The 25,894-nt window shown below is 43.5% G+C and overlaps 1 protein-coding gene across 1 annotated transcript in view; it reads left to right on the top strand.

Annotated features, from left to right (window-relative positions):
- The window catches only part of LOC121641835 (aldehyde dehydrogenase, mitochondrial-like), a 66,502-nt gene extending 41,213 nt beyond the window's left edge, over positions 1-25,289 (top strand). The window contains exons 6-13 of the mRNA XM_041988171.1: positions 3,522-3,650; positions 4,001-4,114; positions 11,381-11,483; positions 12,834-13,018; positions 13,102-13,266; positions 20,273-20,430; positions 23,101-23,215; positions 25,057-25,289. Coding sequence (XP_041844105.1) covers positions 3,522-3,650; positions 4,001-4,114; positions 11,381-11,483; positions 12,834-13,018; positions 13,102-13,266; positions 20,273-20,430; positions 23,101-23,215; positions 25,057-25,089 — 1,002 coding nt within the window. The 3' untranslated portion in view covers positions 25,090-25,289. The remainder of the gene's footprint in view (positions 1-3,521; positions 3,651-4,000; positions 4,115-11,380; positions 11,484-12,833; positions 13,019-13,101; positions 13,267-20,272; positions 20,431-23,100; positions 23,216-25,056) is intronic.
- Positions 25,290-25,894: the final 605 nt, after the last annotated feature.

Below are 25,894 nucleotides of genomic sequence, written 5' to 3' on the forward strand. Positions count from 1 at the left end.
AGGAAAGAACTCCACGGGGTTTGTTTCCCGAGTTTCTGGCTCCTACAGCAGTTTTAGTGGACTTTTTAGTCAAAGGTGCCCTCACCTTAACTTCACGCCGACGCAGGGGGAAACGAGCCGGCGCGCTCGTGCGCCTTCGCCAGCGAGGAAGACGCACGCCGCTACCTGGAATATTTCTCTCTAATGTGCGCTCACTGGGCAATAAAATGGACGAGCTTCATCTTCTGCTGAGGAGAAACAAGGACTTTCGTTCATCCTCTGTTTTGTGCTTCACCGAGTCATGGCTGTGTGGGAACATCCCGGACTCCGCGCTACAGCTGGATGGATTCCAGCTTCACCGAGCGGACCGTGATACGCGGCTCTCTGGCAAAACAAAGGGTGGAGGTATTTGTTTCTACACCAATGCTGGCTGGTGCAACGACGTGACAGTGATACAACGGCACTGTTCTCCCCTCCTGGAAACTTTTATTATCAACTGCAAACCATTCTACTCCCCACGTGAGTTTGCCTCCTTCATTCTGGTCGGTGTTTACATCCCGCCGGAGTGCAACGTGCAGGACGCACTGCGCGCACTCGCCGACCAGATACTGGAAGTGGAGCGGACCAACCCGGACTCTTTGGTTATTGTCCTCGGGGACTTTAACAAAGGCAAACTCAGTCACGAATTGCCTAAATACAAACAGTTTATTAAATGTGCTACCAGGGAGGGGAACATTCTCGATCACTGTTACACTACCGTCAGTAACGCATATCACGCCGTCAGCCGCGCTGCACTGGGACACTCCGACCACTACATGGTCCACCTGATTCCTGCCTACAGACAGAAACTAAAACTTTCTAAACCTGTGGTGAAGACATCAAAGAAGTGGTCTAGTGAAGCTGCAGAAGACTTAAAGGCGTGTCTGGACTGCACTGACTGGGATGTCTTCAGGGCTGCTTCCACCAGTCTGGATGAGTACACAGAAGCTGTAACCTCATACATCAGCTTCTGTGAGGACTGCTGTGTACCAACACGCACCTGGGTGACTTATAACAATGACAAGCCCTGGTTCACACCCAGACTGAGACAGTTGAGGTCTGAAAAGGAAAGGGCTTTCAAAAGTGGCAACAGAGCAGAGTACATAGAGGCCAAGTACAGGTTCAGCAGGGCGGTGAGGGATGCTAAACAGCTGTACTCAAAGAAACTCCAACATCAGGATAGCAGCTGACCCCTCCCACCCTGGACACCATCTGTTTGACCCTCTCCCCTCTGGCCGGAGGCTGCGGTCTATCAGAACCAGAACCTCCCGCCACAAAAACAGTTTCTTCCCCTCTGCCATCAGCCTTTGGAACTCACCTAAAGACTTACCTGACTAACTGACACAACTCAATTCGTTATATTAGCGACATCTGGATGTTCGTTATCTTAACGCACATCCAAGCACACAGGAGTTATATTAACACACTCCCCCTCCATTGGTCACTTCAACTTGTACATTTTTATACTACAGACTGCACATTTCATGTAAATACACTACTTTACTTTTATCTTATTTTTATGTACATAACTTTTTATTTCCACTCATATAGTTTTTCAGTCTTAATGTTATATGTTCAGTTGGCTTGTTCATATCTTTATGGTTCATATTTATTTATTTATTTATTTATATGTAGGCACCGTCAAATCACAACAAATTCCTTGGAATGGAAGTTACTTGGCAATAAATCTGATTCTGATTCTGATTCTGAAATATACATTTCTGGCTTTCAAACACAAAACAAACAAATCAGTGACCAATATAACCACCTTTCTTTGCGAGGACACTCAAAAGCCTGCCATCCATAGATTCTGTCAGTGTCTTGATCTGTTCACGATCAACATTGCGTGCAGCAGCAACCACAGCCTCCCAGACCCTGTTCAGAGAGGTGTACTGTTTTCCCTCCCTGTAGATCTCACATTTGATGAGGGACCACAGGTTCTCTATGGGGTTAAGATCAGGTGAACAAGGAGGCCATGTCATTATTTTCTCTTCTTTTAGACCTTTTCTGGCCAGCCACGCAGTGGAGTACTTGGATGCGTGTGATGGAGCGTTGTCCTGCATGAAAATCATGTTTTTCTTGAACGATGCTGACTTCTTCCTGTACCACTGCTTGAAGAAGGTGGCTTCCAGAAACTGGCAGTAGGACTGGGAGTTGAGCTTGACTCCATCCTCAACCCGAAAAGGTCCCACACCAGTATCCCACCTCCACCTTGCTGGCGTCTGAGTCGGAGTGGAGCTCTCTGCCCTGTACTGATCCAGCCACGGGCCCATCCATCTGGCCCATCAAGACTCACTCTCATTTCATCAGTCAGTAAAACCTTAGAAAAATCAGTCTTATGATGTTTCTTGGCCCAGTCTTGACGTTTTATCTTGTGTGTCTTGTTCAGTGGTGGTCGTTTTTCAGCCTTCCTTACCTTGGCCATGTCCCTGAGTATTGCACACCTTGTGCTTCTTGGCACTCCAGTGATGTTGCAGCTCTGAAATATGGCAAAACTGGTGGCCAATGGCATCTTGGCAGCTTCACGCTTGATTTTCCTCAGTTCATGGGCAGTTATTTTGCGCCTTGTTTTTTCAACACGCTTCTTGCGACCCTGTTGACTATTCTGAATGAAACGCTTGATTGTTCGATGATCACGCCTCAAAAGCTTGGCAATTTTAAGAGTGCTGCATCCCTCTGCAAGACATTTCACTATTTTTGACTTTTCAGAGTCCGTCAAGTCTCTCTTCTGACCCATTTTGCCAAAGGAATGGAAGTTGCCTAATAATTATGCACACCTGACATAGGGTGTTGATGTCATTAGACCACACCCCTTCTCATTACAGAGATGCACATCACCTGATATGCTTAACTGGTAGTAGGCTTTCAAGCCTGTACCGGTTGGAGTAGAACAACATGCATAAAGAGGATGATGTGGTCAAAATACTCATTTGCCTAATAATTCTGCACACAGTGTATATATATATATATATCTATATATATATATATATATATATATACAGATATATATAGATATATGTGTGTATATATAAGTCCATTCAGGTCCAGGTTTAACATGCCAGGAACTGCTAGACTATTTAAAAACTAAGATCAGATATTATGATCTTCCAGACCTTTGCTTCGAGATCTTTTCTCTAACTGGACCTCCTGAAATTTGACTGAGTATCACTGATCTAGCAAGAGGAAACAAGAATCTGGAAAAATACCAAGAACTGAAGGAAGGAGGAAATTTAAACAATGTGGGTAATGATGGAAACTGTTGTCTGTGCTAATGGGAACATTGAGGATCGTGACCTCCAGACTGGGAGAGTGGTCCCAACATGATTTCTGACCAGAGGATAGTAGTCTTAGGGACAGCCGAGATAATCCTCAGACTCCCAGGACTCGAGTTAAGGCTCTGAACTAGAATGAAGGCCAACCACCTAGATTTTTTATTAAAAAATCATTCATAAACATGAGTGAGATCAGACGTGTCACCGTAGCTGTTCCTTTCCTCCCTGCAGTGGAACTTTCCCCTGCTGATGCAGGCCTGGAAACTGGGTCCAGCTCTGGCGACTGGGAACACGGTGGTGATGAAGGTAGCAGAGCAGACCCCCCTCACAGCTCTCTACGTAGCCAGTCTCATTAAAGAGGTATGTCCTCTTTATTATTTACCTTAATGGGTTCATCTCATCCACCAGCCTGGGTTCTGATCTTAGATGTAAACCTTTTCTCTGCCTTTAGCTTAAAGTCATGTAACGTAAAGGCTGTAATTATCTAAATTATCTGTCATTAATCTGTTTATCTATTATTTTTTGGTTAATAATCTTTGAATTATCGGGTACCTGAATGAATATGACTGTAGTCAGCTTTTAGTATTTTGTCGAGTTTTTTTAATTTTCTAGAGTGAAATTTATTTTTTTTTTTTACTAATAATCATATAAAACTAGTTTTACTGTACAATAGAATAAAAACCATTAAATAAAGTTTGTTTGGGTTGCAGGTGGGTTTTCCTGACGGTGTTGTGAACATCTTGCCTGGAATGGGATCAACAGCTGGCGCTGCCATCGCTGGACACATGGACGTTGACAAAGTGGCCTTCACTGGATCCACAGAGGCAAGTTTATTTGTACAGCACAATTCAGCAGCAAGGTGATTCAAGACAAAAAATCTCAGACAGTAAAAGCTAGGTCAAACTCACGCTGGGTTAAAGGTCAAAGAACAAAAGTGTGTTCTCAAAGAAGATTTAAAAACACCAACCGAGCGAGTCGTCTGATGTGACGGAAGCTCATTCCAGCAACATCTGGTCAGCTGACCGGAGGGACCGAGAAGTGGCCTAAAGGTGCAGCAAGTCAGCCAAATATGCTGGCGCAAGGCCACCTACAGACCTAAAACCTAACAACAGAACCTTAAAAGTGACCCTAAAATGAAGAGGAAGCTAATGCAATGAAGCCGACACCGGAGTGATGTGCTCTCGTTTCCTTGTACTTGTTAAAAATGGCGCTTTGAACCAACTGAAGGCGAGATTGAGTGTCCCGGTTAATTCCTACAGTCACCGGAATCCAACTGCGAGGATATACGAGCATGGATTACCTATTCTGTCACGCCTTGAAAGAAAGACTTTAACCTTTGCAAGACGTCTGAGATCAATAAAACGGAAGATTTCACCACCCCATTAACGTGGTTATCAAACCTAAGGGCATCATCTATCTTTATACCTAAGCTGATGACAGCTGACTTCAAGTGTGGAGTCAGAGCAGAGCGACCAGCACTGGTGGAGCAGTTGGGACTAAATAAAACCACCTCAGTTTTACCTTCATTAAAATTCAAAAAGTTAAGATCCACCCATGTCCAAATCTCACTAAGACAGTCAAGAAGGGGTTGAGTAGAGTGACCGTCAGACTGCTTGAAGGGAAGTAGATCTGACACTCACCAGCATATAAATGGAAAGAAATCCAGTGTTCCCAGTGGCAAAAGGTGCAGTGAAAAAAGAAGAGGCCCAAGAACAGAACCTTGTGGCCCCTCCTATGGCAGGTCAGCACTGGAGAAGGTAGACACCTCCCACAAATCTCCTGTCAGAGAGGTAAGACTTCATCTGCTGCAGAGCTGAGCCTGTAATTCCCACCAGCCGAGAAATCAAAATATCATGCTCTACCATGTCAACAGCAGCGGGAAGATCTAGAAGTACAAGCAGTACATGGTTTCCGCAGGTCTAAATTTGGCAAAATCTGATGCGTCTAGACCAGATTTCTTTAGCAGAGGATAAACAACCGCATGCTTAAAGTCCTTCGGTACCTGGCCAGATGTCAGACTGCTATTAATAACCTTTAGTATAAAAGGTCCCACGGTGGGAAAGACCTCCTGGAGCAGTCGAGGAGGAACTATGTCACCTGGAGAACCAGAAGGATTCATACTAGACATAAACTTCTCTAAACTAGTGAGAGAAAGTGGCTGGAATTGGTTGAGCTGGCCTGAAATGGACACTGATGTAGGCGGATCAGTGGAAGCAGCAAGATCAGAGATCTAAGATTAACAACTTTGTTAACAAAGTGAAGAAATTTCTTACACGTCTTGCTCGAGACATGCAAAAGGGTCAAGGTCAGTGTTTTATAAAGAGCAGCTAGCAGCAATAATATCAGAGAAATACTTGTTAGCAGTCTTTACTGCTCCCTTGTAGCAGCTCCAGCTGGCCAGCTGGTCCATCTTTCTTCCACTTCTTTTCCAGCCTCCTGCACATCCTTCTGATAACTCACGTGCTGTTGTTTAACCAAGGCTTTGACTTGGGTTTTGGTTGCTTTAACCTCAGGGGAGCAACAGAGTCAAGGACAGCTTGATAAACTGAGCCAAAGTAAGAAAGCAACTCCTCGGTGTTGGAAGGCCCTGAGAGTTGAGATGATGCTTCACCAAAAGCAGCAGAGTTAAACATGCGACCGCGTCGAGCAGGAGGTTTGACAGTTTGATTTAAAGCGATAATATCAGAAAAACAGGCATATGGTCAGAACAGACAGCATCACCAATCTCCTCATAAAAACAGATGATCCATAAGATAAAACCAGGTCAGTGTGTGTCCATGTTCCTGGGTGGCATCAGTAACAGACTGAACAAAGGTAAAAGAGTCTGCTAAATCCAAAAAGTCCTTGACCAGCGGCCTCTCCGGACAGCAGACATGAATATTAAAACCCCCCACCAATAAAACCTGGTCATTTCTCGATGCAAAATCAGCCAAAAGTTAAGAAAATCTGTTTGTACTTTGGAGGCCAGTAAATCACCGCACAGAGGAGCTGAGGAGAGTAACCCAGCTCTAAAAGACAGAGTTCAAAACTGGCGTCGTGGACCGGCGGGGCAAGCTGCTATGTTAGTGTGATGTAATGGCTAGACCACCACCATGACCCAAAGACCTCTGGCAATAAACCCAAGGGAGTAGTGTTGATTCTGACATTGGTCGGGACATAAAACTGCTCCACAGAGCAGCTAGTTGACAAGCGTTTCATTGCACTTATGGCAGACGTTTATTAACACAATCATATAATTAAGTGGATAGAAAATCTGAACAAGCAGAAGTTTATAATGTGAATAATTCTCTTCAGTGACGGATATTAAAATCTGGTCTTTTTGCTAAACTGAATTCAGGTCTATTTTACTTAATGATTTCTAGGATTTTATGAGATGAAGACGTCTGCTGGCAGATTTACTTCGCATCAAAATTATCCACACCACACTACAATCTTCTTTTACAAACAGAAATGTTCTTTAATCACACAATACAAGAAATCCACTACTTATATTAATAAACTTAATGAAACCTTGAAGGAAAATGTAAGAAAGAATGATGAAGTCAGAAACCATGTTATACAGCACATTTTGAGTAAGAAAATCTTTATATGACCACTCTAATAGCAACTGCAGAGAATTTGTGATGTTAGAGGAAATGTTCATTATTTTAATTTATTCTCATTTTAATGTTAAAATTATTATGGTCCTTTTTTGCAGAGATCTGCACCAAACACTTTTTTTTAGTCTGTAAAATATTATGTGAAGGTCAGATAAACACTTCAGAATGTGGTAATATGACTTTGATTAGATTTTATTCAATTATAGATCAAGCCACATCTTTTAGAAGTAAAGCTCACCTTCCTCTTCACCTTCATCCTCCTCTCTCTGAACTACCTGCAGCTTTGATTCTGTCACCTGACAAAATAACACATTGATTCTTGAAGTTTCTGGCCTAGTGGCTGCTGCTATCACCACCATTCATGACACAACAGCAGTTTTTACATTGGCTCACTCTAAAATAATTCCTGATTTAATTTTTTCCGTTCGTCACTCCTTAAGCTATGACTGAAGATATCCACCATTAGCATCACTGACACTAGCGAGAAGTGATAGCTAGCAGCGCCAGCTTTTTTAACAGTGACTGACAGCAGTGACAGCCAATCACGTAACAAGAAACAGAAGCGCCAAGCCAATAAGATCAGTTTAAATAGTTTATAAGGCAGGACTTAAAGCAGCGCTGCTGCTGAGAGAGCAGTAACTCTCCCAGATCTACCCCCATGAACAAACCAAGGATTTGTTTTCCTTGATCATCCAAAACTGGACAGTGTTTGGAGTGACGATGTCTACCAAGGTAAAACACAAGAAAATATTGCAGCTGGAACACATCTGGAACACACAGCAAAATGGAAAAAGGACAGAGCTGCGCGTTAGCTACCATGATGGAGACCACAAGGAAAATTTAGGCAGCAAGAACAGATGGCGGACTTGGGCCTGATCCTGAGTGAGTTAAGAGATTTTCGTCAGGATCATAAGTCTCAACTTGATGGGAATAAAGAGGAAATTGCTAAAGCAAACACTAGATTCAACGAAGTTGAGCCAAACCGAGAAGGCAGAACAGAGAATACAGAACGTGGAGGAGACCATCTTAGAAATGCTGAAGCTGCAAGTTCAGCTGAACGCCAGAATAACCAACCAAAAAGGCTGCTTGTGACAAGAAAGTATCCGAATATACGGGGTAGCGGAGGGTGGAGAAAAGAGTACCTTCTCAGTTAGCTCTTTTGTGGAAAATCGTCTTCAAGAAAACATGGACGTGCCAGAGTCAGCCACACGATCGTGCAATGGGACCACAGCTGAAATTCATCGTGGTAAAATTTCTCAGCTTGGTCAACAAAAGGGTTCATTTGGCTAAGGAGGCGGATCAACTCAGATAATGACTACACGCCTCGTATTTTCCAAAAAAACAGAGAGAATTTAACAACATACGGAAGATTTTGAAAGAAGGGGACTTTCAGTTTTAGACTGTTTCCAGCCAGGTGTAAGGTAAAATACCAGAGGGAACGAAGGAATTACACACATACATTTTTTTGTTAGTTTTTCAGTAAAAGTTGTCGGAAAGTTTCTGGTGCATTCATGTACAAGTTTGTTGTCTGGTGATGGTGTGGATTGAAGGGTCGTTGCTTCTGTCTGTGGTGTTTTTGTTTCCTCTTTCTTCTTTCCCTTTTGCTTCTTTTTGCAGTCTTCCTTCTTTTTCTGTCCCCTCCGGTCAGGTCCAGCAAGATTACATAGATTTCATGATTGAAAGTAAATAAATAAATAAATGAATCAGATTATCAAGTGAGAGCCGTATGAAGGAGATCTGGGATGGTGTCAACACCATCACAGGCTTCAGATCAAAGGCCATAACAGTGGGGGGGACAGTGGAAGAAGCAAACAGGCTGAACATCTTCTTTAACCTCTTTGACCAGCCCACGGTCCCCCCTCCCCCACTGCAGTACACAACCTCCCTGACTTCATCCCCTGTGCAGCCCCCTGTCAACCTTTACCCCTCCCCCCACCTCAACACCCTCCACACATAACAGCTGAACAGGTGAGGGGAGAACTGAGGAAGCTCCACCCATGGAAAGCAGCAGGCCCTGACGGAGTGCCTCCTCGTCTGCTTAGGACCTGCGCTGCTGAACTGGGGGAACCACTCCAGCATGTCTTCAACCACAGTCTACAGCTGGGGAAAGTGTCTACCCTGTGGAAAACATCCTGTATTGTTCCAGTTCCAAAGAAAAACCGTCCTGGTGAGCTGAACGATTACAGACCGGTGGCACTTACATCCCAGCTGATGAAGACGATGGAACGGATCATCCTTAATCTCCTCATGCCCCAAGTGCAACAGGCCCAGGACCCCCTACAGTTTGCCTATCGCGCAGGTGTGGGTGTGGAGGATGCTATTCTCTACCTCCTACACCGTGTCCAAGTTCATCTGGATAAGGGGAGGGGCACAGTGAGGATCCTCTTCTTGGATTTTTCAAGTGCCTTCAACACAATCCAGCCCCTGATGCTTCTGGACAAACTGAGGGAGATGCAGGTGGACCCCTGCTTGGTGTCCTGGATTTGTAACTACCTCACAGAGAGACCGCAGTACGTCTAAAGGACATCACATCTGACACTGTTATTAGCAGCACAGGAGCACCCCAGGGGACGGTGCTGGTCCCCCTCCTCTTCACACTCTACACACTCTACACCTCAGACTTCTGTTGTACAGATCACCTGTACAAGAAGGGCCAAAGCCGTCTGTACTTCCTGCGAAGACTGGGATCTTTTAACATCTGCAGGAAACTCCTGTGGATGTTCTATCAGTCTGTGGTAGCTAGTACGCTTTTTTATGCTGTTGTCTGCTGGGGGGGTAACATGACAAAAAGGTGTGCTAACAGGCTGGAAAAACTCATCAGGCGGGCGGGCTCTGTGGTTGGCATGAAGCTGGACTCCCTGGTGACAGTGGCAGAGAGGAGAACACTAAAAAAAACTACTGGCTATTGTGAATGATGCCAGTCACCCTCTGCACACTGTCATCAGTGCACAGAGAAGCCTGACCAGTAACAGGCTGCTCCTCCCCAAGAGTAGGACCAACCGGCTCAGAGACTCCTTTGTCCCCCGAGCCATCAAACTGTACAACTCTGCATTAGGCAGGAGGAGGAGAAGGAGGGGGGAGAGGGAGGGGGGAGAAGGAGGGGGGAGAGGGAGGTGTGCAGTCCGCCTGATACAACACATGCACAATAACCCATACAAACAGTTGCAATAACTTATACGTGCAATAGTGAACTGGGAATCTGTTCCACCTCTACTGTGTGCAATGCTTGTTTATATTGTTTAATTAACTTATCTTATTGTTATTATTGTTATATTTATTGCATTCTATTTGCCTCTATTTTGCTTTGTACTTGTATATATTGTGTCTTGTGCTTGTCCTGCTTTACTGTTGGTGTTGTATTGCTACTGGTACCTAAATTTCCCTGAGGACTCTCCAAAGGGATTAATAAAGTATTTCTATTCTATTCTATATATACATATACACTACCGTTCAAAAGTTTGGGGACACTTTGCCATGGGATTCAATAGGGAAGTGACCCCAAACTTTTGAATGGTAGTGTATATATGTATGTATGTGTATATATATGTATGTATATATATATATATATATATATATATATATATATATGTATATATATATATATATATATATATATATATATATATATATATATATATATATATATATATATATATATATATATATATATATATATATATATATATATATATATATATATATATATATATATATAATATATATATATATATATATATATATATATGTGTGTGTATATATATATATGTATATATATATATATATATATATATATATATATATATATGTGTGTGTATATGTGTATATATATATATATATATATATATATATATATATATATATATATATATGTGTGTGTATATGTGTATATATATATATATGTATATATATATATATATATATGTGTGTGTATATGTGTATGTATATGTATGTATATATATATATATATATATGTATATGTATGTATATATATATATATGTATGTATATATGTATGTATGTATGTACACTACCATTCAAAAGTTTGGGGTCACTTCCCTATTGAATCCCATGGCAAAGTGTCCCCAAACTTTTGAATCATGGAGGCTCAGACCGGTTTGCTTAGTTAAATCCAGGTGGGGACATTTACTTTCTTTGGCCAGTTTGTAAAACAGAGAAAAATATCTTAAAAAAATCTTATAAAACTTCTGAATCTTGGTGCCCCTGGATGTTTCTCTAGAAGTTTGGATGATTTACCGTTTAGATCATTTTTACAACAGAATTTTGTGAAGGAATCACTGTTTCTAAGACTTTCTTAATGTCTGATGTCTGATTTAAAACTTTATGACGAGGATTAATATGTGAATTGATTTCTGTTGCTCCATCTCTCACATCAAGCCGGTATAGTGAAAACGTAAATAGGAACATATCCAGATCTTTTCTTCAGCCATCGCACAGCAGTTTATTGGCTCTGTTGTCTGTCTCCATCTATCAGGTGGGTCATCTGATCCAGCAGGCCTCAGGCAGCAGCAACCTAAAGAAGGTGACCTTGGAGCTGGGAGGAAAGAGTCCAAACATCGTCCTGTCCGATGCCAACAGTAAGAATCCTGTTGCACTGGAACACTGATTGGCCCTTTAGTGTATTTATGTATTAAAAGAAAGTAGCAGACAAGGATGGGGTCATGCCTCACCACTTCGGTCCAAACTCCATCAGAGAATCATCGATAAAGATTTCTGAAAGACAATTTGTAAAGAACTCTGTCTTTCAGGATCAAAAGAGCAGAATGTTGGGAAAAGACTCAGGGAGTCTGGGGAAATCGCAGAGTGGATCATGACGGTCCAGATGGTCACAAAGACTCAGGATGAAGGAGGAGGAAGACGTGGAAAAGCAACTCAGCACAGCCCAATTCAGCTCAAACGGACAGAAACACAATGGGACACATGTCCTAAATGACCAACTCTGAGACCTTTGAGGTGTATTAAAAAATTAATTGGAATAATTGGAGACCAGTTCAAACATGAAGACTGATGTTAATGTTTTCACGTTCGTTCTCCTGAAGTCAGTAATGTCTTTTATGCCAGCAAGTTTATTTATACATCACGATTCATGAACGAGAAAGGTCTAAGTGCTTCACATAAACCATGGACACCATGAGGACGGGGTGCAGAGGATGCATCAACAAGCACAGTGGAAATAAATTTTAAAAATAAATAAAATAAAGATAGAATGCAATAAATAAACGTTACAGGAGTTTCTTTTCCACAGAGAAACATCTTAATACTTCATCATCATGTCTACATCCGTCATCATTTAGTTGTAGTTTGGCCAGTGGCGTACCCCGGATATTTTTAATGGGTTGGCCAAGATAAGACCCACAACTAGTGTGGGGTGGCCAAGGCAGGAAGAGTCGTCTTTCTCACTGCTGCTGGCACCTGTGGCTGACTCTGATGCCTGGAGGAAATTATGTTAATCAATAGATATCATTCATTGCAACATCCATCAGGATCATTGCCATCTTTGGTTAAAATCAGCATGAGAAAAACAGGGATTCTTCTAGGAATGGAAAACCTTAAACAATAGCTTTAGCTCTTTCCAGTGTCAAAAACAAAATTTTGTTACAGTTTTTTTTTTATTATTTCTAATAGCCAATAACAGGCATTTCTTGTTGATGGACTTGTTGAATTACCAATCAAAATTAGGGTGGCCACAAGGGTGGCCAATAAGATTTCGGGGGTGGCGCTGGCGTCATTTCAGTTTGGTGGATAAAGGGAATGTAAATAAGTTCTGGTCCAGTTAAAGTCCAGTTCAGCTCAGAGTGGCTGGAGCTAGCTGAGGTTGTTGGTACGTCCTCAGGGAGATTTGTGGGACATGTCCTACCAGGACGAGGTCCCTGTGCTTGGTTGGTGTTGCTGTGAAAACAGTGTGTTTGTGTGTTGTTGTGGTGTAGTGGAAGAAGCCGTGGAGCAGTCCCACCTGGCTCTGTTCTTCAATCAGGGCCAGTGCTGCTGCGCCGGATCCAGAACCTACGTCCAAGCCGACATCTATGATGAGTTTGTGGAGCGCAGCGTGGAGCGAGCCAGACAACGAGTGGTGGGAAACCCGTTCGACCTGAAGACTGAGCAGGGACCTCAGGTAACACACACACCTCACACACACCCCACCGAGACCATTCCCTCTGGATCTCACGTTAGTTTCTATTCCTCTGACCCATCCAGGTGGATCAGGAACAGTTCAACAAGATCCTGGGATACATCAGCAGTGGGAAGAGGGAAGGCGCCAAGCTGATGTGTGGAGGGGGAGTGGCCGCAGACAGAGGCTACTTCATCCAGCCCACAGTGTTCGGAGACGTCCAGGATGACATGACCATTGCCAGAGAGGAAGTAAGGAATCATTTAATCTGAGGAATTTAAACCAGAATTCTGGAGAATTTAAACCAGAATTCTGGAGAATTTAAACCAAAATTCTGACCACTGGAATTCTGGAGGATTTAAACTGGAATTTTTAAAAATTTAAACTGGAATTCTTAAGTATTTACACTAGAATTCTAGAGCATTTGAACAGGATTCTGAAGGATTTGAACTGAAATTCCAGAGTATTAAATAAGGAATTCTGGACAATTAAAACTGGAATTCTGGAGAATTTAAATTGGAACACTTCAGATTTAGTTCACCTGACCTGTACACCCTGACAAGCAGAACCTCACCTGCAGAACTTGACCTATAGAACCTGACCAGCAGAGCCTGACCTGTAGAACCTCACCACCAGAACCTGAACTATAGAACCTGACCTATAGAACCTGACCTATAGAAACTGACCTATAGAACCTCAACTATAGAACCTGACCTGTAGAACCTGACCAGCAGAGCCTGACCTATAGAACCTGACCAGCAGAACCTGAACTATAGAACCTGGCCTATGGGACCTGACCTATAGAACCTGACCAGAAAAACCTGACCTATACAACCTGACCTATACACCCTGACCAGCACAACTTCACCAGCAGAACCTGAAATATAGAACCTGACCTAAAGAACCTGAACTATAGAACCTGACCATAGAACCTGACGTATGCACCCTGACCAACAGAGCCTGACCTATAGAACTTGACCAGCAGAACCTGACCTATACACCCTGACCAGCAGAACTTGACAGCAGAGCCTGACCTATAGAACCTGACCTATACAACCTGCCCAGCAGAACCTGAACTATAGAACCTGACCTATAGAACCTGACCTATAGAGCCTGAACTATAGAACCGGACCCATAGAACCTGACCTAAAGAACCTGACCTATAGAACCTGACCTATAGAACCTGACCAGCAGAGCCTGAACTATAGAACCGGACCTATAGAACCTGACCTAAAGAACCTGAACTATAGAACCTGACCATAGAACCTGAATTATAGAACCTGACCTAAAGAACCTGACCTATAGAACCTGACCAGCAGAGCCTGAACTATAGAACCTGACCTATAGAACAAGACCTATAGAACTTGACCTATAGATCCTGAACTATAGAACCTGACCAGCAGAACTTCACCAGCAGAACTTGACCTATAGAACCTGACCTATAGAACTTGACCTGTAGAACCTGACCAGCATAGCCTGAACTATAGAACCTGACCTATAGAACCTGACCAGCAGAACCTGAACTATAGAACCTGGCCTAAAGAACCTGACCTATAGAACCTGACCAGCAGAACCTGAACTATAGAACCTGACCTAAAGAACCTGATCTATAGGACCTGAGCTATAGAACCTGACCTATACACCCTGACCAGCAGAACGTGACCTATAGAACCTGACCTAAAGCACCTGAACTATAGAACCTGACCAGCAGAGCCTGCACTATAGAACCTGACCAGCAGAACCTGAACTATAGAACCTGACCTATAGAACCTGAACTATAGAACCTGACCAGCAAAACCTGAACTATAGAACCTGAACTATAGAACCTGACCTATAGAACCTGACCGGCAGAGCCTGACCTATAGAACCTGACCTATAGAACCTGACCAGCAGAACCTGACCTATAGAACCTGACCAGCAGAACTTGACCTATAGAACCTGAACTATAAAACCTGACCGGCAGAACTTCACCAGCAGAACCTGACCTATAGAACCTGAACAGCAGAGCCTGAACTATAGAACCAGACCTATAGAACATGACCAGCAGAACCTGACCTATAGAACCTGACCTATACACCCTGACCAGTAGAACTTGACCAGCAAAGCCTGACCTATAGAACCTGACCTATACAACCTGCCCAGCAGAACCTGAACTATAGAACCTGACCTATAGAACCTGACCTATAGAGCCTGAACTATAGAACCGGACCCATAGAACCTGACCTATACACCCTGACCAGTAGAACTTGACCAGCAGAGCCTGACATATAGAACCTGACCTATAGAACCTGACCTAAAGAACCTGAACTATAGAACCTGACGTATAGAACCTGACCTAAAGAACCTGACCAGCAGAACCTGACCTATAGAACCTGACCTATAGAACTTGACCTGTAGAACTTGACCTGTAGAACCTGACCAGCAGAGCCTGAACTATAGAACCTGACCTATAGAACCTGATCAGCAGAGCCTGAACTATAGAACCAGACCTATAGAACAAGACCTGTAGAACATGACCTATAGAACCTGACCTAAAGAACCTGATCTATGGCACCTGACCTATAGAACCTGACCAGAAAAACCTGACCTATAGAACCTGACCTATACACCCTGACCAGCAGAACTTGACCAGCAGAACCTGAACTATAGAACCTGACCTTAAGAACCTGACCTTAAGAACCTGACCTAAAGAACCTGACCATAGAACCTGAACTATAGAACCTGACCAGCAGAACTTGACCAGCAGAACCTGAACTATAGAACCTGACCTTAAGAACCTGACCTAAAGAACCTGAACTAAAAAACCTGACCATAGAACCTGAAATATAGAACCTGACCTAAACGACCTGAACTATAGAACCTGACCATAGAACCTGACGTATGCACCCTGACCAGCAGAGCCTGACCTATAGAACCTGACCAGCAGAACCTGAATTATAGAACCTGGCCTATAGAACCTGAACTATAGAACCTGACCCAAAGAACCTGATCTATGGCACCTGACCTATAGAACCTGACCAGAAAAACCTGACCTATAGAACCTGACCTATACACCCTGACCAGCAGAACTTGACCAGCAGAACCTGAACTATAGAACCTGACCTTAAGAACCTGAACTATAGAACCTGACCATAGAACCTGAACCATAGAACCTGACCAGCAGAACTTCACCAGCAGAACTTGACCTATAGAACCTGACCTATAGAACTTGACCTGTAGAACCTGACCAGCAGAGCCTGAACTATAGAACCTGACCTATAGAACCTGACCAGCAGAGCCTGAACTATAGAACCAGACCTATAGAACAAGACCTGTAGAACATGACCTATAGAACCTGACCAGAAAAACCTGACCTATAGAACCTGACCTATACACCCTGACCAGCAGAACTTGACCAGCAGAACCTGAACTATAGAACCTGACCTTAAGAACCTGACCTAAAGAACCTGAACTAAAAAACCTGACCATAGAACCTGAAATATAGAACCTGACCTAAACGACCTGAAGTATAGAACCTGACCATAGAACCTGACGTATGCACCCTGACCAGCAGAGCCTGACCTATAGAACCTGACCAGCAGAACCTGAATTATAGAACCTGGCCTATAGAACCTGAACTATAGAACCTGACCTAAAGAACCTGATCTATGGCACCTGACCTATAGAACCTGACCAGAAAAACCTGACCTATAGAACCTGACCTATACACCCTGACCAGCAGAACTTGACCAGCAGAACCTGAACTATAGAACCTGACCTTAAGAACCTGACCTAAAGAACCTGAACTATAGAACCTGACCATAGAACCTGAACTATAGAACCTGACCTAAAGAACCTGACCTATAGGACCTGACCAGCAGAGCCTGAACTATTGAACCAGACCTATAGAACATGACCTATAGAACCTGACCAGCAGAGCCTGAACTATAGAACCTGACCTATACACCCTGACCAGTAGAACCTGACCTATAGAACCTGACCTATAGAACCTGACCTATGGAACCTGACCTATAGAACCTGACCAGCAGAGCCTGAACTATAGAACCGGACCTATAGAACTTGACCTATAGAACCTGAACTATAGAACCTGACCAGCAGAACTTCACCAGCAGAACTTGACCTATAGAACCTGACCTATAGAACTTGACCTGTAGTACCTGACCAGCAGAGCCTGAACTATAGAATCTGACCTATAGAACCTGAACTATAGAACCTGGCCTAAAGAACCTGGCCTATAGAACCTGACCAGCACAACCTGAACTATAGAACCTGACCTTAAGAACCTGAACTATAGAACCTGACCATAGAACCTGAACCATAGAACCTGACCAGCAGAACTTCACCAGCAGAACTTGACCTATAGAACCTGACCTATAGAACTTGACCTGTAGAACCTGACCAGCAGAGCCTGAACTATAGAACCTGACCTATAGAACCTGACCAGCAGAGCCTGAACTATAGAACCAGACCTATAGAACAAGACCTGTAGAACATGACCTATAGAACCTGACCAGAAAAACCTGACCTATAGAACCTGACCTATACACCCTGACCAGCAGAACTTGACCAGCAGAACCTGAACTATAGAACCTGACCTTAAGAACCTGACCTAAAGAACCTGAACTAAAAAACCTGACCATAGAACCTGAAATATAGAACCTGACCTAAACGACCTGAACTATAGAACCTGACCATAGAACCTGACGTATGCACCCTGACCAGCAGAGCCTGACCTATAGAACCTGACCAGCAGAACCTGAATTATAGAACCTGGCCTATAGAACCTGAACTATAGAACCTGACCTAAAGAACCTGATCTATGGCACCTGACCTATAGAACCTGACCAGAAAAACCTGACCTATAGAACCTGACCTATACACCCTGACCAGCAGAACTTGACCAGCAGAACCTGAACTATAGAACCTGACCTTAAGAACCTGACCTAAAGAACCTGAACTATAGAACCTGACCATAGAACCTGAACTATAGAACCTGACCTAAAGAACCTGACCTATAGGACCTGACCAGCAGAGCCTGAACTATTGAACCAGACCTATAGAACATGACCTATAGAACCTGACCAGCAGAGCCTGAACTATAGAACCTGACCTATACACCCTGACCAGTAGAACCTGACCTATAGAACCTGACCTATAGAACCTGACCTATGGAACCTGACCTATAGAACCTGACCAGCAGAGCCTGAACTATAGAACCGGACCTATAGAACTTGACCTATAGAACCTGAACTATAGAACCTGACCAGCAGAACTTCACCAGCAGAACTTGACCTATAGAACCTGACCTATAGAACTTGACCTGTAGTACCTGACCAGCAGAGCCTGAACTATAGAATCTGACCTATAGAACCTGAACTATAGAACCTGGCCTAAAGAACCTGGCCTATAGAACCTGACCAGCACAACCTGAACTATAGAACCTGACCTAAAAAACCTGATCTATAGGACCTGACCTATAGAACCTGACCTATACACCCTGACCAGCAGAACTTGACCAGCAGAACCTGACCTATAGAACCTGACCTAAAGAACCTGAACTATAGAACCTGACCATAGAACCTGACCATAGAACCTGACGTATGCACCCTGACCAGCAGAGCCTGACCTATAGAACTTGACCTATAGCACCTGAACTATAGCACCTGACCTATACATCCTGATCAGTAGAACTTGACCAGCAGAACCTGAACAATAGAACCTGACCTAAAGAACCTGAACTATAGAACCTGACCAGTAGAGCCTGACCTATAGAACCTGACCTATACCCCCTGAACAACAGAACTTGACCAACAGAGCCTGAACTATAGAACCTGACCTATAGAACTTGACCAGCAGAACCTGACCTATAGAACCTGACCTGTAGAACCTGACCAGCAGAGCCTGAACTATAGAACCTGACCAGCAGAACCTGACCAGAAGAACCTGAACTATAGAACCTGGCCTATAGGACCTGACCTATAGAACCTGACCAGAAAAACCTGACCTATAGAACCTAACCTATACACCCTGACCAGCTGAACTTTACCAGCAGACCCTGAACTATAGTAGTAGTGCACCCTTATCTTGTATATCAGCACCAGATATGCGAATATACTTCAGAGAAGAAGTGCAGTTATCTTGTATATCAGCACTCACCACATCCTGTCTTTCTACATTGTTATGTGGGTGGTGGGCCAGTTGTTAGAAACATCAAAGAGGAACTTTAGAGTTTGAGGACATGGAAAATCAAGCTGATGTTGAGGTACCAGTAGCCTAACTATCATGTTTTTCTTTTAACAAATATAGGTGTGATGGTCAAAATATCATTAAAATAGCTCATTTTATGTATTACAATATCAAAATTTTCAGGGGGGGGGGCACTTCAGTTTCTTTTCATGGGGCCCAAAATCACTAGCAGCGCCCCTGGCTATGAACACAGGTGTTTGAAGCAGAAAAACACTGAATGAGAACCAGCGGCTTAAAGTTTTTTACTAGGGAATAGTTTCTTAAAACCTGAGCTTATTTTGTTTGTTCTATAGTCTGAGAACAAAGATCTGAAGCTATTACGAACTGAAGACAATCCAGAGAACTTTTCACCTTGTGAAAGGTGGCTCTTCCCACCTCCAACCTTCGACCAATCAGCATTCAGCTGTCATGTGAAGTCAGCTGGACTCGGTGGTGTTAGTTTTCTGGAGCGCTGCAAACTGGTATAAGGATTAATCCATCTTGGTTCCTCAGTCTCTTTCTGTCCAGTCAACTAATCCTGCAGAAGAACCGGACAGATGCATCATGGAATAAATAAATAAATAAATAAATAAATAAATAAAGAGGGCTGCACGATGGTGTGGTGGTCAGCACTGCAGCCTCACAGCAAGAAGGTCACTGGTTCGAATCTCGGCTGGGGGGAGGTTCGAACTTTGAGGGAGGGGGCCTTTCTGTGTGGATGATGATGACTCTAAATTCTGCCTAGGAGTGAATGCGAGTGTGAACGATTATTTGTCCCTATGTGTTGGCCCTGCGATGGACTGGTGACCTGTCCAGGTGTACCTGCCTCTCACCTGTTAATGCTGGGATAGGCTCCAACGTACCTGCAACCCGTAATGGACCAAGCGGTACAGAGAATGAATGAATAAATAAAGTGGATGTTGAGATGTTTCTGACAGGAAGGAGGTCTGTGATGATGACTTCTCTACTAAACATACAGTGCAGACTCTGTCAGACATCTCCTGATTCATGACGTCATGTTTCCTCCTGCAGATCTTTGGTCCAGTGATGCAGATCTTCAAGTTTAAGACGTTGGAGGAGGCGATAACCAGAGCCAACGATACCAAGTATGGACTGGCAGCTGCTGTTTTCACTAAGGACATTGATAAAGCTCACTACGTGTCCAACGGGCTCCGAGCTGGAACCGTCTGGTAAGATGCTGCTTCCAACATCATTGTATGAGTTTAACTTACAAGTTTTCTTGCTACGATTGTTGTCAGAGAAGCAATCATGATGCATTAATTCATTTACATAAATATAAATATGTAAAATCACATCAACGCTCCTTATATTCAATCTTCTGATCCAAACAAAATAATATAGAAATAAAGTAAAGTCGGCATAAATCTCCTTCATCGTGTGCAGAAAAAATAAATCCTACATATTAAATGTAGATTAATATGTGACTTCTTCAGATGGAAAGGCTATAGGACCTCACGTACCAGTAAGGAATACCGCTGTAACTGTAACTGATGTTTTATTAATAACACAAAGCTATCATGCCTTATACCACATACCGATTCAGCACATCACAGGCACCATAAACAGTAACCAGTGAGGATTCACAAATATGTACAGATATGAGTTAAACATGTCACTCTCCTCCCCCTGCTCTTCCACTCGCCTCCCCCTGCTCCTCCACTCACCTCCCCCTGCTCTTCCACTCGCCTCCCCCTGCTCCTCCACTCGCCTCCCCCTGCTCTTCCACTCGCCTCCCCCTGCTCCTCCACTCGCCTCCCCCTGCTCTTCCACTCGCCTCCCCCTGCTCTTCCACGTGCATGTTTACCTTGCCTGCGGGCTTAATAATAATAATAAATAAAGGTTAATTAGGCCCTGCCGTTTTCCCAGTCACTGCAGTTCCTCTGGAACTTTCCAGTGGAAAATCGCCTCCTCTGGAACTTTTCCACAGGAAAAACACTCGTCCTCTGGAACTTTCCCGTTGATAAAACGCTCCTCCTCTGAAACTTTCCCGTGGAAAATGCGTCCTCTGGAACTTTTCCGCCGAAAAATGCTCCTCTTCTGGAACTTTCCAGTGGAAAATCGCCTCCTCTGGAACTTTCCAGTGGAAAATCGCCTCCTCTGGAACTTTTCCACAGGAAAAATGCTCCTCCTCTGGACCTTTCTCGTGGAAAAACACCTCCTCTAGAACTTTCCTGTGGAAAAACGCTCCTTCTCTGGAACTTTCCCGCGGAAAAACGCCCCTCCTCTGGAACTTTCTCGTGGAAAATGCCTCCTCTGGAACTTTTCCGCCGAAAAATGCTCCTCTTCTGGAACTTTCCAGTGGAAAATCGCCTCCTCTGGAACTTTCCAGTGGAAAATCGCCTCCTCTGGAACTTTTCCACAGGAAAAATGCTCCTCCTCTGGAACTTTCCCGTGGAAAAACGCCTCCTCTGGAACTTTCTCGTGGAAAAACGCCTCCTCTAGAACTTTCCTGTGGAAAAAACGCTCCTCCTCTGGAACTTTCCCGTGGAAAAACGCCTCCTCTGGAACTTTCCTGTTGATAAAACGCTCCTCCTCTGAAACTTTCCCGTGAAAAAACGCCTCCTCTGGAACTTTCCCGCGGAAAAACGCCTCTTCTGGAACTTTCCCGTTGATAAAACGCTCCTCCTCTGAAACTTTCCCGTGAAAAAACGCCTCCTCTGGAACTTTCCCGCGGAAAAACGCCTCCTCTGGAACTTTCCCGTTGATAAAACGCTCCTCCTCTGAAACTTTCCCGTGGAAAAACGCCTCCTCTGGAACTTTCCCGTGGAAAAACGCCTCCTCTGGAACTTTTCCACAGGAAAAACGCTCCTCCTCTGGACCTTTCTCGTGGAAAAACACCTCTAGAACTTTCCTGTGGAAAAACACTCCTCCTCTGGAACTTTCCCGTGGAAAAATGCCTCCTCTAGAACTTTCCCGTGGAAAAACGCCTCCTCTGGAACTGCCCACATGGTTCAGACATGATCCTTTATGTAAAGTGATGATATTGAGGGATGTTTACTATGAACTAATAATGGTGTTTAATACTGAGATTTATTATGAAATCAAGTAATGGTGACATCTCTACTATGAAAGTCAGCTGTTCAGTCCAGACGTCCAGAACCTTCTTGATGACTCCACTGGTTTGTGAAGGGATTTTGAACGTGTTTCGTGGCTCAGTGATGGTTGAGAAAACACAAGTTTCAGCTCAGTTCCAGATCTTTCTTCAGGAACAAACTGTAGAGAAGAGATGCCCAACTCATTGTAGCTCTGGTTCCACATTTAGCTCAATCTGGTCTCCAGTGGGTTGGACCAGTAAAATAACAGCACAATAACCTATAAACAATATTTTAGTACAAGAACTTTATCAAGATGTTCATATTTAATGACTCGCAGAAACACAATAAACAACCTGAAATTCCTGGAGAAAAATAAGTAAAGTTTCAAGTACAATTTGTCTGTTTTTCATTTACAAGTAAATCACACCTTACAGGTCGTCCGGGGGGTGGGGGCTGGTCCTCCTGGGCGTTGGGCAGGGCCTCTCTCTGCCCTGGGGGGGTTGGGTGCCTCTCGGGCACCTGGGGCCCTTCGCTGTGTCCTAGGCCAGTGCCTGGCAGAGTCGCGGGCACTTGTCTCATTTGCATGATCACAGAATATTATTCATGCCCGATATTTTGCCTCCACATTTACTAACCTGCTAATAAAGTTGCTGACATTGTTTTTTTCTGTTATTTATTTTTACATTGAGGTGGTAAACATCAGCTCCAGCTTCCAGCCGCTGTCTCGGTGGTCCACATCTCCTTTCTGACATGTAAACACAGTCAGCAGTTCATCTTCTGACCGGATCTGTGTTTTCTCTGCAGGATTAACTGCTACAACGTGTTCGGTGTTCAGGCTCCGTTTGGGGGATACAAGGCTTCCGGATTCGGCAGGGAGCTGGGAGAGTACGGTCTGGAGAGCTATACGGAGGTTAAAACGGTAACCACACAGACACATGAAGCTCATCTAAATAAATGATCCATCCTGAGCCAGAATCTGGAGAAGCAGCCAGAGTCTGATCAGTCAGGATGAGGATAAAGACCATCTGAGGAGTCCTGCAGACTGGATCCTTTGGGTTCTGGGGTCTGTATGGATCAGGTCATTAGGAGTTTTGGAGACCAGATGGTCGTATCAGACTCAGCTTCTGTGCTACCAGTCAGCCTGATTATTTTCAAGATTTTTTCATTTGTTGTGCTATAAAAAGCCAGTTTAGACCCCTCTAATGTACTACAGACTAATCTCTAAATTTCCTTCTGTCTGAAGTTCTCTAGAAAGTCGTCTCTGCACAGTTGCTATGATTCCTGAATGAAAACAGTATTTAAACAGCTGGTTCTAGACGTTGCAGACACAGCATATAAAGACCTGTAGCTGAGCTTAGATAGACTAGACTGTTTGGTTTCATTCTGTCAACTACATCATTCTGGGCTGGAATTCAGGATTTAACTCACAGGTTATGTCATGTTATGCAAAAAAACTGCCTCTGTGTAGACAGGAAGCTTAAATAAGACTGGAAATGATGTGGAATGCATGCCAGGCCTGTAGCAGGTGGTGAAACTTTGCAACGACACATCCCATTTGTGTTGCCAGTCCTCATCAATCCGGTGGCTTATTCTCCAGGTTTTATCCCGAGGCGCCTCTCGGCAACCCTCCGCTTGTACAGAGGGGTAGGGATTGGCGCTTCCCTGATGGGATAATTGTTTTTCTTTAAGAGACCAAAATAACCTAAAAAGATTCCGATCATGGAGGTCCACGTTGTTTTGTAAAAGGTGTGAACAGGACCTGAGCGTGCAGGTGTGAGAGGATTCCACTTCATGTTTGCATGGACAGGATTCCCTGCCGTTGCAAGAAAAGTTCACTCTGGAGTCCGTTCTCAAACCTTTGCAGTTTTGTCCACCCAGAACGCTGTTACCATGGAAACGAGAAGCCAGAACTCAATTAAACTTGTATTTATTTACTGTTTCGGTGTCCTCATGTAAATGAGGCCTAACAGAACTTTTCCCATCTCTGAATAATTTCACCTCCTTAGTGGTTCAGTGGTGACGTATCACCGTCTCTGCCCCCTCCTGTTCTCTGTTCACATGCTTTATCTTGACGGCTTATTCAGGCTCGGGATGACATTCAGCTGTAGATGCAGATAAAACCCACAGTTTCCAGCAACCTTTAGTCTTTCTGACATGAGATCCTGGACGGACCAACACGTCCTTAAACCACGTGATGCATCATGTTTGATACATGACCCTGTTGTCTATAATCTCGTTTTCCGTCCCCCTGGTGGACACTTTTGCAGCTTTGTCAGCGAGTCACACCGTAATAAACACCGTAATAAACAGTACATTGTTTATTTATTTTGTTAAAGGGACAAAATAAAGACTTCAGATAAAAAGAATTTTCTTGCCTTTATTTCTTGGGTCAAACTTCAAAAGGTTCAATTCAGTGTACACTTCTTCCCACTCCTTTTCGAACTTCTTTATTATGATTTGATGATGCAATAATTATTATTCTTTTATCTTTTTTCATTATTTTCTTTTTGTATATAGTTTATCTTTTGTTCGTTCAAAATAAATTCATTCATTCATTTATTCAATGCCAAGAAAAGCAGGTCATTCTGTTTTTTCCCCACTTAATAGTCACTGAATCAGTTCTTAGATAAAATCACCCAAACTGCTTAAATCTGGGAGGAATATTTGTTTTGATGATCAGGTCGAACCTGGAGTCCAGTCGTGGTACTCTGATCTGCACTGTGATAACTACATATTCTCTATGTCTCTGTTTGTTTTCAGGTGACCATCAAGGTGCCACAGAAGAATTCTTAGAGGTCTTCCTCACCAACCAGGAAGTTTCTGACAGGACACGTCCAACAAATGCAACATGAAAATGAAAATTCAATCACTTTAAATCATCTTCACGCTTGCTCTCATTGGCTCCTCTGCTCTGATGCTGATCAGGCATCTCTATGTGTGTGTGCAGGTTTCTTTCTTGTAATTTTCCTGAATAAAGAAATTTGAGAAGCTCAGCTAAGTCCTGATGGTTTCTGCTTGTGGTTGTGCCATGTTTGAGGCATGTTAAGGTTTTAGATCACGGAGAAGATTTTTCTCTGTTTCAGAAGGTCTATTTATTCATCTGCACTCATCAAACAAAATGACTAAGAATAAAAAGCTCATATGAGGAGTCCAGATCTGGACTGATGGAGCATTTGCTCCTGTCATTCTTCCTGCTGTATGCTGTTATGTTCCAGATCCAGGTCTAAAACATGAGCTCAGCAGACCAGAAACATGAATGATCAGCAGCTTTAGACATCACAGAGAATGTTCAGGACCACCTCCTTGGACAGATCTTGGTTACACTTTATTACCATAAGTCCCTCCAAACCATTGGGTTCTGGGTCACCAGAGTATAAAACACTTCGGCATGCAGATGAGTCGTCCTCAGCTCAATAAATGGGATGCCCTCAATAAGCCTCAGGAAGTCCATCCATGAGATTTCTTCACTGCTAAATATTCAGTCAGTGGATTTATTACAAAGTAGAAGTAATCTGAGACTGATATAAAGTGGAAGTTAAATGGGACTGTTGTAAAGTGGAAGTTAATTGGGACTGTTCTAAAGTAGAAGTAATCTGAG

The sequence above is a fragment of the Melanotaenia boesemani genome, chromosome 6 (genome assembly GCF_017639745.1).
Source record: "Melanotaenia boesemani isolate fMelBoe1 chromosome 6, fMelBoe1.pri, whole genome shotgun sequence".
NCBI lineage: Eukaryota > Metazoa > Chordata > Actinopteri > Atheriniformes > Melanotaeniidae > Melanotaenia > Melanotaenia boesemani.